Genomic DNA, 16,096 nt, shown 5'->3' with positions numbered 1-16,096 from the left:
CAGTAAAGAGTTCTGGCACTACCGAGCAAATCCTGAAGGCATGGCAACACACTTGTTTGTGTCACTACTTTCAAGAATGAGAGTTATCTTGGGTCCTTTACTACACTTTCCTTGTACAATAATTGTTGAATACTTGGTTGAATAACATGAAAAGCTGGTGAACAAAGACCCATTGCATGTACATTTCAAATTACCATTTCCTGTAAACTAACGATTACTGAAATATATGTGCAATTCTATGAAATTGGGTATTACACCATTTGATTATCTTGGTTACTATTATATACACTGGTAACTATAATTGTTTGTAGTGAATCTGTTTTGGAAAAAACTCTGATGATGTACACAAAAGCCAACAAAGCTACAAGTGGATTTCTGTCTGGAACTTATCCCACTGCATCTTATGAGAATGAGTCTGAATCAGCATCAGTACCAGGCAGTGTACACAGCAGTTGTACCAGCCTACTAAGTTCAGATGCATCACGTCATATTACTGGTAAAAGCAGTGACAGTGATAGTGAATGCTTGAGTGATCCTCCACCACTGAAAAGTACACAGTTTCAATCCAAAAAGTTATGCCGAACATTATCTGCTGATCCTTGTAAGAAGTCAACACTGAAAGAACATAAAACTAACAGTGGCAGGCGATATCTTCGATCACAGACAGTACTGGACAGGCCAACTAGTGCACCAAGCTCTAAACTGGCTATGCAGTCATCTGGTAAGTAAGTGGTAGGACAAAATAAGCAGTGGCAACATAAAAGTGGTAGTAAACTCTTTGCTGCCAAACTGATACATACAATATATCAGGAGCTCATCGAATCCTATGGACAAGGGAGCATGTAACTCCGTACACTATCAATACTATGGGTGAAATTCAAACATGGCGTCCAGTGTTACTATGTATATAATTTGTTACATCATTCTTACGTGCAACAGGGATACACTGAATGGGTTGCTACTCCATCGTCTTATGTAAAGCTGCTTTGATAGGAAGATCATTGAGTCAAAGATAGAGCTTGGAATAGTCAAGTGGAGTAATTTCGTGTGATTTTATGTGATTAGTGACTGTAGAAAGACTGTCCTGCTAAGCCTGTGCTACTATTCTTCCGTTGTGTCATTGAACTTCGTTTTCATAGCTTTGCTTTGTCGCAGCAGAAACGTGACGTACTTGAGTATGCACCTCTGCATATTATCCTAATTAAGAAATTTTAAAGTTACTTATTATAGTGCACAGCAGCCATGTTTGAATTTCGCTGCTTATGGAGTTATGTGCTCCCTTTTCCATAGGATTTAATGCGCTCCTGGTTATATAAAATGCTTTCATTACACATGGGCCCCAGCCAATTTTTCCAGTACAATAGGTGACTTAAGGGTGCTCTGTACAGTTCCTACAAGGCTTCTCAAAACACAGTCTGTTTTGCACTAAAAGAAATATTATGGTCACTTAATTAGTCTGTGACATGTTGACGCATTTTAGTACCTGTAAATTAGGTATCCCATAGCAACAAGCACACGAATCTTGCTATTCTACACCCTATCACTTAAATTAGAACTACTCCATCATTTTTAATTTTTAATCCAATAGACATGAAATTTTCACACAAGCTACTTTAGTAATTTTACCAAAGAAGAGAGTTTGCCATTTTGAAATAGCAAGTTCAGATGATGAATAATGTAGAAATAAAAAAAAAAAGAGGATTTCTGGGACTGTCAACCCGAAAGATAAATATGTGATGATTGAGAAGCTAAAAGACAAAAATAAAAACGCACAATAGTTTGTGCTGTTTAGCATAGTGCATCATAAAAGTATCAAGGCTCTTGTGCATAAACTGTAGGACTAGTTCTAGTATAAAGAGAAAAACTGTTACTGTACTCATGTTCTAAAGCAAATTTAGCAGTTGGGTTTGGACTAAACTGTGTACTAGTGTTAGCTTATATTCAGTAAAAAAGTACAGGACATTTGCTAAAACCATTTGTAAGTTATAGAGCAAATTAAATTTCATGGGAAGCCATATAAGCGGACTGTACAGAGCACCCTGCAATGTACTTGTCAATGATGATCACAATACAGGTATTATTGGCTTGAATGTTGAGCACTGCTCATAGGTACATTATGAGCATAATAGGCTGGGACCTAATTGCATATTATTATTATGCCACATAATTTGTTATGGATTCTATTGTATATCGTAGCTTGCCTATTACCAAGTATTAAAAAAAATATGAGACATAATGCCAGTGTTGCAGCTTGCACCAATATGTTTACCCAAACTGTCATGTAGTTATAACTCTCTAGAGCATTTACTGTGTTAGCAAGTAATATTTTCTGCCATTTTGATATACCTGTAAAACCAAGTTTTTCTAATTGTGTGCATGTCTACATAGGTACTAAGGAGCGAAGTCAAGAATTACACTCTGCACAAAAACAGTCTAAACCAGGTATCTGACATATAGGCACTTTAGTGTCACTAGCAATATATTTGTTTTCACAGAATGTCGTCCCGCCCTTGGAAAGCAGATTAGTCGAGACACCATATCAGTGGCACTGACCAGATTAGTAAAGAAACAGAACGCCCGTAAATATGCTGCCACAACAGCAACTAAAGTCCCATTGTACTCAAAGATTCTTGAGCCTCAATCCTTACAACCAGTGGGGACACCAGCAAGGCAAAGTGAAAAGCAAACTGAAGAAGTGACAATGTTAGCCTCACCGTTTCGTGCTAAAAAAATCACCAGCTGTCTGGATACAGTGTCAACTCCACATTTGAGAAGACAACCTGAAATAGTACAAGTACAATCAGTGTCAGATGTTGACAGTATAAAAGAGATTAAGCCATTGCCATCCACAAGTGATCAACAGCTGCGTCTCAGAGCACATGCCAGAGCTGTAGCCCACCAGTACTTAGTACAAAAGAAAAAAAGTATATGTGTGAAATCACAGCCTCCAATCTATACAATGCCAGCATCTACTAGAAATATTTCACATGGTAGTCACAAATGGTAGCATTGTAAATAACAGCAAGTGTATTGATGATGCTTCAGTATGTACAATCAGACATAAAGTATATCATAATGACCAGGTCTGTACAATAAGTGTATGTATGGTGGTTCCCCATTATCAGGAAAATCATGAAAATTGACTTTTCCACCTTCCCCTCTGTCCATGTATTGTACTCTTATGTTGACAGCTAAAGTTGACGTCAGTGCAGTAATATGTAGGTGATCACTTTCCTTTGTCATAGGTTCAACTTCCTAGAAAACAGTACAAACAGATAACACATGTATACTATGAACACGTATAGTTAAATAGATTATCTAAAATAGGTGGATGTGTGTGTGTTCTCTTTTACTTACTGTTTTACAAAATTCTACAACGGTTCGGCCATCATCAATAAAGTTCTGATAAAAATCTGCATGTGTTTGTAGGTAGCCGGAGACAATTATTCTCAAATAACACACTAAATAGTCAGCACTGCTTTGATCCCTGAAAATCTACACAGTTATAGTTAAACACTATAGCACTCCAAGTGTAGCTATTTTACACACCTTGATTAGAGAGTCAGCATCAGTCTTCTTGTTTTCAATGTTTTGTATAGTTTCAACAAACTGTAAAATAATACAACTGATACCAACCCAACACTTCATTGGAACATATACGGTGTATATATATAGGAGTGAACCCAAGTCATGTGATTTTTAGCCGTAATGCATATACACTTTGTGGATCAAGCAAGGAATAAAGTTTAACTATGATAGTATGAAGGAGTAACCTCTTGATAGTATGTAAAGCAGTGTGATGTTTTATAGGCTATTACGTCACCCATTGTAAGAGACATTTTTAGAATTTGTATAGCAAGTCTCAGATTATCACCTCTAACTGGCAACAGCAAACATATTTTATTAGAGTGGCTGAGCAGATGATGATTTGAAACTATTAACTAGATGCGTTTTTTGTTTGTTTGTTTGTTGAGGTTCCACTACTGTAGAGACTACCACTCTAATAAAAGTTTGCTGTTGCCATTTAGAGGTGATAAATCTGAGTCTTGTTATACAAAACTCTAAAAATGTCTCTTACAATGGGTGACGTAATAGCCTTCAGAACATCACATTGCTTTACATACTATCAAGAGGTTACTCAACTGAGGCAGTATGTTACATAACACTACCTCGTCACACAAGCAGACAGTGCATGGGAGTGTGAAAACAGTGGAATTTTTAAAGTCCAATATCATTTTTTACATTCAAATAAAGTACAATTTCTCCAAGTCAGCTCTTTAGCATTTCTGTTCCTCACGATAGATAAAACCATATCTAAATTATATACCATTTGAAACTGACACTGCAGCACTTAGTCAAGTAAATACAGCACTTGATGACATATCTTGTGTGTATTTTATATTATACATTACAGAAGCAACAATTCAACAAAGTATATGAATATCTCTGACATAAAACACTGGAGAGCATGTAAATGTGGTTTATTTTTGTAAACAGAATCATAGCATGTAGTGTTATGGATGTACTAAATGCATACTGTCCAGACTAAATAATGAAGATTTCTCCATTATTTATTTTCACATTAGCTTAATTCATAATCTTCATCCTGCTGTAGACTAATAAATTTCTTTGGAATTAGCACAAAAAAAATCTCCTTTCCACTATTTAAAATACTTAATATACACTTACATTGTCATGAAAATCTTCCAGAGTGAAAGAGGGATAACCAAGTGACTCCAGTGCTGATTTATTCTGTTCCAAAACAGAGCAAAATCTGGAAAAGGACACAATTATACTAAAGCACAAACTAGATCAATAATGACACAAGAATAAAGTATGTAGAGTACATTTCTGTCAGTGTTATATATTCAAACTAAACCAAGTCCTATATTCAAACAATAGGTCATCCGGATTATCCGGGTCACAGGTCAAGTGGGTCTTATCCACTTCACTGAATATCTGGGTCTGACCCAGATGAGATCACATGTGACCAAGTTAACAAGGCTCAATTGTATTGGTGTAAATGCAGTTGTAAACACTCAAGAAACTTATGTGGAGCCACACCCACCATTCAGGAATATGCTTGCTGTCTGTGTGGGATATGTAGAGCCATGCCCACTTATTGGAATTGTATTAGCTGTCTCTGGGCATGCATGGCATCACAGGATCTGTGTTGCCACTTGAAATGTAGGTAACTAACTTCTGGAAATTCTTAATTGTTGTGGCTGCATGTAGACTTATGTGGAGCCACACCCACTTGATAATACATAGCTACTCGCTTCTTGCAGACTCTTAAAATGCAGGGCTAACTAATGGAACTTGTGGACTTTTAATCTAGCTCTTGAGGAACAGGAACATCTCTATTTTAATTAAACCAGGTCCCATCCGGATTACTATTTGGGTCAGTGGGTCAACAGTACTGACCCACTTACAACACTGCTATAATGAAATAAAATTCTGAGCAACTGTTTGATAACACTAGTTAAATAGTGTTCAATTGTAAGTACAGGAGTAGCAAATAATATTGCTAATTCAAACCTCACAACAGTGGTCTCTCTATAATATCTGAGCTTATTGGGTCCTGAGTGTGTTCAGATAATCGAAAAGTTTAGATAAATGAAATTCATTTATTTCAATTACACACACTTTAGTAAAATACTCCAATAGAACAGTCACCTCTACAGTTTGGATAGTTGATGGCCTAATAATGGAGGGACCACTGTATATACTAGGCAGTACATTGTGTCACTGTAACAATACTCAACTCTAATTTTTTGTAATGAAAAAGTATGCAATCAACAATTAAAGCACTTACTGCTTTAAATTGGATGGATCACTTATTGCCCTTTCCATGTAAGCAAAAGCAAATGCCCTAAAAAAGCAGTTGCCATCACCTCTTGTTCTTCTCAACTTGGCATATTTGGTTTTGAGATCCTACAACATGTGTACATATATAAATTTATGCATTCTATGTGATTCTATGTTTATAATCTACTTAGCCAAGTGTATGCTCTGGTGAAGTTTCAGCCTTATATGCCAAGTTACAGCCCTACAAAGTAGCAACAAAAGGATTGATTTGTACAGCAAGTATAGGGAAAATAAATTACAGGCACTTACAAAAATGGTTGTAACTTACAAATACAATAAAATACTGAGTTGAGACATGTATCACTGTGTTTGTCATGAATGGGGAATCAATTGCTGAGAAAGTTTTTTTTTCTTGCATCACCTTTCTTCACCATAGACAAAGATGAAATCAGTGAACAAAGATCGATTGTGTACTATCACTTTGACATGACATAAACAAATGCCTACAAAAACGTCATTATAAATGGAGAAGTATTTTAACAGCAGTTTAGCAATAGTTGTGTATTCTACAAGTACACAGAAAAATTTGGAATTTTCAACTAGAGTAGGGACCATAGCACATCGATAAAAAGTACTGAAACAAGCTGGAGTAGTGCACAGTATTAAATCACAATAAAACAATAAGAAGTGTTATATCCCTACTGTGCATGGTTGAGCACAGTAGGGATATAACACTTCTTATTGTTTTACTGTGATTTAATTAATATTGTGCACTACTCCAGCTTGTTTCAGTACTTTTTATCAATGTGCTATGGTCCCTACTCCAGTTAAAAATTCCAAATTTTTCTGTGTACTTGTTTGTTAACTTCTTTTGTAAATATTATTATTATGACTGGTGAACCCACGCATACCGCATCTGAAATGACGCCGCGTGCTCTAATTATCATCTGAAAAGTAAAGTATCCATTATGCTTCGTTGTCAGCTATGTTCAATGCGTTACGCAGCATTTCGAATCAAGAACTGTTCTAAAAGCACCTCTGCAATCCACGCATACCGCATCTAAAATGGTGCCATGAGCCCTAATTATAGTCTGAAAGTAAAGTATCCCATTACGCTTCGTTGTCAGCTATGTTCAACACGTTACGCAGCATTTCAAATCAAGAACTGTTTGAAAAGTACCTCTGCTATCAAAACAGCCACTATGAAAAATACGGACGATTTCTGTTACGAAGGGAAGCCATCATGTACTACCACCAAATTGACACTTTTCGCTGTCAGCAAAGATGAATGGGACACAAAGGAGGACACTGGTAAGTCCATGAAGAATGCATTGTACGTACTGCGGTATGCCTAAAGGCACCTGTTGGGCCGAAGCGATGTCGAACAGTGAAAAAATCAAGCCCGTAGCCTTAGCTGTTATCGAGTTACGCTTGTCTGAATGCATCAGGCAGTCACTAGAAAATTCCGTTAAATAAATTACTTTTTAAATTCCGTAGCAACTTGTTGAAAGCGTTTCGGATCGATCTGAAAGCTTGTTTGGGCTTAGTTTTACCCAACCAATACTGCCTCATCGTCGTCAGGGAAAATTGAGGCTTTTTTGGGTGATTTTATTTTGTGGGCCACACCTACTTCTTTGTGGTCCCTACTATACACTACTATCGTAGTGTATGATACACATCTACAGTGTATAATACTGTATAGCTCAATTTCTTAAGGTCAAAAATAACCAGTAGTATTTCAGTGCCACTGTAATTAATAGCCATAACAGTCTCACTGTAACCAATACAGTGCCTGTAAACATGACATGATATAGGTATCACCACATGTCGCTATAACTTGTGATAGTAATTGACAAAGTGATTTTTTTCAGTTCAATTAAGTACGTACGTAGATACAAACTGCCATGTAACCCGAAACCTGTAATAAGCAATGTAACCAATTGGTGTAACGTTTTTACTATGTCCTGTGCTCACAGTCCTAAAGGATATGCCACATACAAATCCCTAGGAATTTGTACATTACTACATTCTGTGTTGATCTATTGAAAAACCTTCATGATTCCTACCAGTACACTACTACTTGTATGATACATGTGGTTACCTGAATCTTAAGTTGATAAATAGTATCATCCTTTTGATATTCACTGCTTAATACACCAACATCCTCCACATCACAAACTAATTCACAAGAGTCTGCAATCTACCAATAGAAAGGTGCAAGTATCAACATACACCAGTACCCTCAAAGGGTCACACATTTACATACCTACTGAACATTGAAAGAAAACATTTTACACCGATCAGTCTAGCTAGCATCATAATATCTATTAGAGTTCCTACTCCAATATACATGAGTGGCTTGATGACTGGTTATCCACACTGTGATATGCAGAGGGGGTTGGATGCGCTCTAAGCCCCACTAAAACAAATTACACAAAAATAGTTTTGTTGATGAGGGTAATAAGCCGATCTCAGTTTGATGCAGTGGATCATCATTGTTCCGTGTACACAATACCCTGTACATACATGACAAGTCTGGTAAGGTTGTGTATACACCAAACCGTGACTTATTAATTTCACCAGAGTATATAATAGAAACCAAGAGTATCGAATGGGTGTATTACCCCGTGATTAATGATTGTACAAAGTAACATGGATATTTCAGTAATTGTTCGTTTTCATTGCCATTATAGGTTGCTGTGTTTGACAGCAAAAATATGATAGCGTTAAAGGGAATCACCTAATGTTAAAATTCTGGCACTGCCAAGCGGATCCCTGAAGGCGTGTCAACACGCTCGTTTGTGCAACCGTTGCTTTAGTGAGCTGGAGTTATCTTGGGTCCTTACTATACTTTCTTTGTACAATAACTGTGGTTAAATAACATGGAAAACTGGTGAATAGACCTGTTGCCACGTACACATTTCAAATTAACATTTCACATAAACAAACTATTACTGAAATATCCGTGTTACTTTACGCAATCATTAATCACGGGTTAATACACTGTTCAACACTCTTGGTTTCTATTAATACTCTACATTCATTGCCTTGAAGCTCACGTGAAGTACATTCTGAATATCTAATGAACCCCTTCATTTTTCAGTTTTGTATTGCAACCATTAAGGGTCACATGAATTACTAAGTAAAACAATGTAATTAAGAGTAATATATTAGGTAGTGCATAGAGTGTGTCCAAACTCCTCTGTGTAACACCAGTGCGATACTACATGCTCCTAGGAAAATTTAGACCCTCTGAAAGTTGAATTTGAGAGTAAGGTCAGCGGTTTATCAAATATAATTATGTTTGACAGTCTCTGAGTGTAATTGTAATAGGGTGGTTGTTTTATAAGGTATCTCAATATCTTGCTTGTAACCGAAAATCCCCTGTAGTACCCCGATAAGTAGAAGGGTGTATTGTAAAATGGTGACATAACAGGAAGGATGTCATGATTTGTAATGTATGAGACTATGAGAAACCATGAAGTGCAATAATCGTTAACTTTGTGCTACACACATGATATTCAGAACAGCCACATTTATAGATGGCCTAGCAAGAAATGCCTATTGCATAATCTAAATCCATGAAGCCACAAGTGAGAAATGCAAATTAGTTTGGTTTGCTAGCAGCAATGTTGTTAGTACTAGTAATAGCATGGGTAGCAGTGAAATTTGGGATAAATATCACGAGTGTTGTATTGGAAATGGGGATAAATTTCACGAGGCGAAGCCGAGTGAAATTTACCATTTCCAATACAACAAGAGTGGTATTTATCCCAAATTTCACTGCTACCCATGCTATTCCCAGTTAATACCATACTCGCTGCATATACGTATGCTGTGCATTAGCGTTGCTATGTACGCAATTTGTCACTATGTACTAAACACGCGTCGACACTAATTGGCACTACATTGTTAACATAAATTCTAGCCAATGAAATTGCAATTACAACTTTTTCACTGCTACCAGTGAAATACGGGATAAATTTCACTGCTACTATTGAGACTTTTGTATGGGCAGTGAAACAGGTATGGTATTAGGTATGCAACAAAATAATTTATTGAATAATTAATATACAAGAGAAACTGGCAAACTTAGAAGTATTAAATACCTTATGATACATGCATATAGGAGTAGAACAGGTATGGCAAATTTACATTGGTAAGATGATAAATTATTCATTAACAAATGGCACTATGTAGGTACAAAACACACAACTACTTTCCTCAACAAACTTACCTCCTTCTGTATACTTTCTACTTGAGCCAATATAGCTTCATCGTAGTTGACTACTGCAATCAGACACACAATCAATACCATAATAATGCACTGCAATACTTTGACCCAAAACTCACATGAAGCTGACAGAATCCTTAAAATATTTAATTCCCATACCCCTGGTCAACATGTAGGCAGGTATGGGAATTAAATGTACATGGTGACCAGGGGTATGGGAATTAAATGTTTTAAGGATCCCGTCAGCTTCATGTGAGTTTTGGGTCAAAGGTATTGCGGTGCATTATTACACCCATCCCTTTATAAGTTCAATCTGCTAGCCACTGCCAATTTCTGTTTGTCTTTGCAGTCAGTAAATATGCACATCAAATGTTAACCTATTACCACACCACAATGCACTACCACCATGAACACTTACACAGTACAGCTATTATTTATCTCTAGACGATAAAAAAAAAATTCAGTGGTTTTAAGGAACAGACTTATAGCAACTAAGCAATTTTCACAACTAGAAATTAGGCCCACACAACAACAGTACAGATACCTAACCTCCCTCGGAAGATTTCTCCGCCATATTTCGACTCTAACTTTTCGGTGCAGTCAAGTTCCTTTTCACCATAGCAACGCTAATATTTTGACGAAGAGAGGGTTTCATCATCGAGAATCATGGTAACTTACAGTATCACTTGTGCATTATGTGTGGCAGAATTGTGCATTATTGCTGGTTGGTAAATGGCTCTGTGTTTATCTAGCCTGGAACTTCAATTAAAGATGCACTATCAAAATGGGTAAGACAACTGAAAGTTCTGCAGTTTTATAGTATGTGAATATGGATGGAGTATAGGAAGCTAAAACTGGACAAAAGGCAACAGAAGCAACTTGTATCCAACTGAACATGTTGGTCCCACCCATTGACAAAATGGATTCCTCCCTTAATAATTTGGGGGCTTGTGAGTAAGTATTATTTTAGTGTTACTCATTTATACTAATCACTGGTGGTGTGTGTGTGTTGTGTGTAAGAGTGGGGGGGGGGGGGGGGGAGCATAATCAACTAAATACTAGAGTGGACAGTTAAATTTTCCTTCTACCCTTCAGTGGATCAATCTATCCCAGAACATTGTTAACACTCCCACATATAATGAGTTTTAGACACCTTTATAATTACACCTGAGCATTATTGATTCCGTCACAGCACACATTATATATAATAGTAATAATAAAAATAACCAAGTGGCTAGGGCATCGGCCTGGTAATCTAAAAGGTTCCAGGTTCAATGCTTGGTTATGCCAATTTGGTGTGTCATTGTTTCCTTGAGCAAGAAACTTTACTCACATTGCTGCAGCCTACCCAGCTGTAGCATCGTGTTTACTGGGAAAGCAAATAAATTCCCAGGAGCTAGAATTTGCTTGCGCAAGGCTGAGTGGTATACACAGGCACCCCGGTGCTGGTTTGCTGGGTGGCAATGCTGTGCTTTGCTTTAAGCTTTGTGTGTGTGTGTGTGTGTGTGTGTGTGTGTGTGTGTGTGTGTGTGTGTGTGTGTGTGTGTGTGTGTGTGTGTGTGTGTGTGTGTGTGTGTGTGTGTGTTGTGTTATGCTGTGAAGGGCATAATACCAATTGACTAGTGCAGCTGGCCCTTTTAGGCACTTAACACTTCCAAAAAGGATATGGTCTATCTATTTATGGTATTAAACACTTGTGCATTGGAATGTACAATTATGCTCCTGCTCACATTAAGGATTACATAACAAACATCTCAAATACTGAAGGCCGGATCAGATTACAACAGTGATGCTTTGGTGATGTCAATGACTCAGGGGTTAAGGCTGTGGAGACGATATCTCTACATCCCCAGGAATGGCATTACTACTATATTACAGAGAGTCTTTAAAAATCAACCCTTTTTGCACAGCTTCCGTTTCAATCCTGTAGTCTTAGATATGTACTCATGTCATGCATCAACTATGTTATAATTGACGATGCTGTGATTTCATTGGATACATCAGTATTCATAGGGTCACAAGTGCTTAATGCTAAACAGACCAGACCCTTTTTTTTTTTCAGGATGCTTATAGGCTTAAAAGGAGTTGGCTGCACCAGACTACCAAATGACAAAGTGCAGCTAACTACAATTTCCACATCTTGACTTCTTCTCATTGTACAGGAAGCGTCTGAAACTGTGACTATAGATACATCATTAAAAACTGCAGTAGCATATAAATTGTGTATCACTGTAGGTGGCTATCTCTATCTACTAACTGTATTGAAAAGATTTCAAATCTAAATGCTCTGAGTAAGCTGTGTGTCTCTGTTGCAAGATATTTGATTGTACATTTCATACTTTAGAAAATCTGAAAATTCTATCTCTAGGACGAAACAATATTAAGAACTTGACTGGACTGGTAAGTTAGATATTGTGTAAGTACAGGTTTCTGCCTTTTATTTCATTCTTAAACAGGAAAGTATATAACATATTCAGACAAATTATAACAGTGTGTTAATTCTATACACTGTTTTAGGTACAAAATGTAATTGTGGCAGATAAACAAAAAAAAAATCAGTGATGTGGCCTAGCTTGGTCTTAACAATGCATACAGTTTTACTGTAACTTGTATTTTGCATCAATTTGAATGCTTTATTAGAGTATTATATTCATACTATCAAGAGTTCATAATATATATACCCCTGTAGAAGGGCGTATTGTGAAGTTATGACGTAGCACTTCCAAGTTCGCCCGTTTTTCTTTGTATAATTAATGATGTCATTAGTTGAACATGGTATCGATTGAACGCGTGCCTAACAACGTCGCTAGCAACCAAATTAACTCCAGCTCTAAGCGTTTCTCACCGAACTACAATTGTTCTTTCATCGGTTAAGACCGTTTCGTAGGCATTTCTTGCTAGGTCATTCACGAATACGGCTATCCTGAGCGTCGTGAGTGTGAAATGGTGCTAATGATTCTTGCACTTTTATGGCTTTCCGTACGTCACAAACCACAACATCTTGTCGTTACGTCATAACTTCACGATACGCCCTTCTACAGGGGTATATGTGAGTAGGATACTCTCCTCAGTATATATATATATATTATGATCTCTTGATACTATGTACTTAATTAATTGTAGGAAGCAGTTGCTGACACTTTGGAGCAACTATGGATATCATACAACCAGGTTGAAAAATTGAAGGGAATTACTGTACTCAAAAAATTGAAGGTTAGAAGAGAATGACTAATACAGTGAAACTATAGTACTGTCATCAGTAATTACACCTCTCCACCAGTGTATACATCTATATAAAGATAATATGCTCAGAGCAAGCTTTTGATGTTACATGGTTGAATTTTAAGTGAACTAGCTCAACATATTAGCTCATTTGTGGCCTAGGTGTTTTCAGTGATTGCGTACGTGTAAGCCAGTGTTAACTGTCTCATTATTATGATGTTATACAGATACTGTACATGTCAAACAACAATGTTAAAGAATGGGGTGAATTTGGGAAGTTGGTAAGTTATTGACTGAATATTATGTGCTGTAAATCTGCACTACATATGCACTAAAATCTGCACTACATATGTATACACTACTACAATTAGTTTTATGGTTCCAGCAATCAAAAGCAGTGATATCGCAACATATCTATATCTCTACATTCAGTATACCACCAAAGTAGGGATTTTTCCACATAGCTATGTTGTAATACTATCATTCGTATATCTTGTTTCATTGCTACAGTGGTGTAGCTGTAATCGAGGTAGCTACCTCGGTAAAAATACTCAACAACAGGTTGAGTAGGCCTGAGTTTTGACACCCTGGATTTTCTACTCATACATTACTAATAGAATCTATGGCTGTAGTACTAAGCAGGGCTGGAGCCCATGGTTACACGGTGCTGGACCACTTTTCAGTTTTCAGCTACTTGAATAGTTGTATAAGATCGAAATACTCTAATAGAGCAGTCATTGTAATATAGTCTAATAGAGCATTCAGTACAGATTATAGCCACTGTTTTCATTACACTGCTTGGTCTAAATTATTTACATTCATGTTAATTAATTGTCTTTACATTACTTTTCAAAAGTTCCAATGAGTCAACTGCATGGCATTGCCTTGACCTAATTGATCATGTATATCATGCATTAGCACCGAAAAAGGACATTTTACTCCCTCTTACAGCAGCATCAAACGTTTCAAATAAATTTGTGGCATCTACATATGCTCCTCTAAGGAAAGTGTCAATACAAATCGGTATGGTTTCCTTGCATCGTAGAAATCACCATATAATTGCAGTTAAAGGCAAAGCACAGAAGGGCAACACTCATTGGAACCAAAAGGCATATGTGACCCTATTTTGGAAAACCATACATCTGGGCACATGCAAAATTTGTGGGAATTCTCAATTGAAAATTTCAGTGAATTTTTAAAATTAATTTTTTTTTGCATATTCTGATAAAGCAACTATTAAGCCTTCTTGCTGTGAAATTTCACACCCATAGCTTCTTTTATCCAGGAGATATACTGAATTATATCAGACCATGTAGTAGTTTCACAAAGTGTGGAACAACAATTAACTTACAAATTGGGTGATTTGTTCATTCCCAAAACCAAACATTTTCTTGTCTTTACACAATATTACAAGTGATTTATTTGAGAAAAAGCACAAAGAACACATGATTAAACTCTCAAGAATCTCTTTTCATTAATTTTAGATTGTAAGAATGGTGATCTTTATCAACAGTGATTTGTCATCAATTTGTCACATCTGATCACTATTCAGTTCTATAAACTGATAATGAAAAGTTAGTTTGCAATGTATTAGACAGTAAATTGGCCATATCTTTGGAATGCTTCAACGTATCGTCACAAAATTTTCACACAAGGTAGATAACCACTCAGTGCTTCATTGTAGCTATAAAAACAAAATTGGCCAATGTGCCCAGATGTATGGTTTTCCAAAATAGGGTCACATATATGCCACAGGTGAATTTGTTATTGTGGCATAGAATGGCGGTTGTGCACTGCTTTTATCCTTGCATCTTTAGTCAGACAGGCAGACCAAAAATTGATTTTGGCAATTCAGCCTACTTTTTAAAAAAGATTAATTTTGATGTTAGATCTGTGCTTTTAGTCATGTGTGATAGATATTACGGGTGCCCTTCATTTTGGGGAAATCTGCTACACCACATACAATAACATTAATACTATAATAGTTTAAATGATGTATACCTTAAGGTGACTAAATTTAGTGATTTTGGTTTTTCCACTAAATTTAGTACACGCTAAACCTGCAAAATTTATGTTTAACTCATTATACATTAATTCACAAAATCGCTAAATTTTGTATGCACTAATTTCGCCAATATACAGAATCGCTAAATTTAGTCACCTAATTTGTCTTTGTTTCATTTGTGCAGAATGAGCTACCTGCACTTGAAGAATTATCATTTGTTGGTAAGTTGATCTTATTTCATTAGTCAATATAATTATCATACTACTATACAGGAAATCCATTACAAGAAAAACATGAAGCTGAAGGTGATTGGAGACAACAAGTAGAAGGCAAACTACCACGTCTAAAGAAGCTAGATGGTATGCATGTAGTCTAGTGTTTTGGTTGTACTATCAACAGTATTATTAAGTAGATACTATACCATGTGGTAAACCAATAACAAATACAAACCAGCTGTTTTGATCCTTTGTATTATAACATTTGGTGCAAAATTAGTTGATAGATGGGTGTGGCCATTGTTTGTTCATGTACTAACTGTTCATACATATACTTCATATACACTTACAATACATGTATATTGTATGTAGGTGTGACCATTGTGAAACAAGATGAAGAGGAAGATTAGCAACCTAACAACACTTACATACGCAACTACAGCTTTACACATACATACACTTAATGTATTGTACTAGTACTGTTAATATGTATTGTATATATAATTATTATGTGCATGTAACTTCAGTAGTAACTGTATAGAAGGTGACTGGAAATGAAGCTTGATAGAACCTCACATTATCCACTCTAAGTTTAAGCGAACCGCAACTGTG

The 16,096-nt window shown here is 36.4% G+C and overlaps 3 protein-coding genes across 7 annotated transcripts in view; 2 read left to right on the top strand and 1 right to left on the bottom strand.

Moving 5' to 3' along the window:
- Positions 1-3,369, top strand: part of LOC136268121 (tubulin polyglutamylase TTLL5-like) — a 35,662-nt gene extending 32,293 nt beyond the window's left edge. Inside the window, exons 25-27 of one of the 3 annotated variants that reach the window (XM_066063358.1) lie at positions 312-721; positions 2,389-2,442; positions 2,496-3,369. In XM_066063358.1, the coding sequence (XP_065919430.1) occupies positions 312-721; positions 2,389-2,442; positions 2,496-3,007 (976 nt within the window). In that variant the 3' untranslated portion in view covers positions 3,008-3,369. Of the gene's footprint in view, positions 1-311; positions 722-2,388; positions 2,443-2,495 lie in introns of those variants that run through there. The other 2 variants (XM_066063360.1, XM_066063359.1) reach the window with 2 other exon arrangements.
- LOC136268124 (ubiquitin thioesterase OTUB1-like) lies at positions 2,906-10,705 on the bottom strand. 2 transcript variants are annotated; one of them, XM_066063363.1, is made up of 8 exons: positions 10,592-10,705; positions 10,046-10,098; positions 7,910-8,008; positions 5,816-5,934; positions 4,690-4,774; positions 3,550-3,609; positions 3,358-3,495; positions 2,906-3,255 (listed from the first exon to the last, which is right to left on the bottom strand). In XM_066063363.1, the coding sequence occupies exons 1-8, from the start codon at positions 10,614-10,616 to the stop codon at positions 3,055-3,057; spliced, it is 780 nt and encodes a 259-aa protein (XP_065919435.1). In that variant the 5' UTR covers positions 10,617-10,705; the 3' UTR covers positions 2,906-3,054. The 2 variants fall into 2 exon arrangements, with proteins under 2 accessions (XP_065919435.1, XP_065919436.1); XM_066063364.1 differs by having other exon boundaries at positions 10,046-10,095; positions 10,592-10,660.
- On the top strand, positions 10,595-16,043 carry LOC136268125 (dynein axonemal light chain 1-like). Of its 2 annotated transcripts, XM_066063365.1 has the most exons (10): positions 10,595-10,711; positions 10,795-10,830; positions 10,887-10,996; positions 12,278-12,333; positions 12,387-12,442; positions 13,166-13,255; positions 13,492-13,545; positions 15,454-15,490; positions 15,542-15,628; positions 15,857-16,043. In XM_066063365.1, the coding sequence occupies exons 1-10, from the start codon at positions 10,709-10,711 to the stop codon at positions 15,892-15,894; spliced, it is 567 nt and encodes a 188-aa protein (XP_065919437.1). In that variant the 5' UTR covers positions 10,595-10,708; the 3' UTR covers positions 15,895-16,043. The 2 variants fall into 2 exon arrangements, with proteins under 2 accessions (XP_065919437.1, XP_065919438.1); XM_066063366.1 differs by lacking the exon at positions 13,492-13,545.
- Positions 16,044-16,096: the final 53 nt, after the last annotated feature.

Source organism: Dysidea avara, chromosome 10 (assembly GCF_963678975.1).
Source record: "Dysidea avara chromosome 10, odDysAvar1.4, whole genome shotgun sequence".
Classification (NCBI taxonomy): Eukaryota; Metazoa; Porifera; class Demospongiae; order Dictyoceratida; family Dysideidae; genus Dysidea; species Dysidea avara.
Note: the sequence above shows the minus strand (reverse complement) of the source record. Positions and strands in the feature narration are given on the sequence as shown.

What these genes read in the sequence shown, in the direction of transcription:
- LOC136268124 (XM_066063363.1), bottom strand. Translation starts at nt 10,616, where the DNA reads ATGGCGGAGAAATCTTCCGAGGGAG. An exon ending in ATGCTGACTCTCTAATCAAG is followed by an intron (nt 3,496 to 3,549) that starts GTGTGTAAAATA and finishes ATAACTGTGTAG; the next exon opens with ATTTTCAGGGATCAAAGCAG. An exon ending in TTGTAGAATTTTGTAAAACA is followed by an intron (nt 3,256 to 3,357) that starts GTAAGTAAAAGA and finishes ACTGTTTTCTAG; the next exon opens with GAAGTTGAACCTATGACAAA.
- LOC136268125 (XM_066063365.1), top strand. An exon ending in AAGATGCACTATCAAAATGG is followed by an intron (nt 10,831 to 10,886) that starts GTAAGACAACTG and finishes GATGGAGTATAG; the next exon opens with GAAGCTAAAACTGGACAAAA. An exon ending in TTAAGAACTTGACTGGACTG is followed by an intron (nt 12,443 to 13,165) that starts GTAAGTTAGATA and finishes AATTAATTGTAG; the next exon opens with GAAGCAGTTGCTGACACTTT.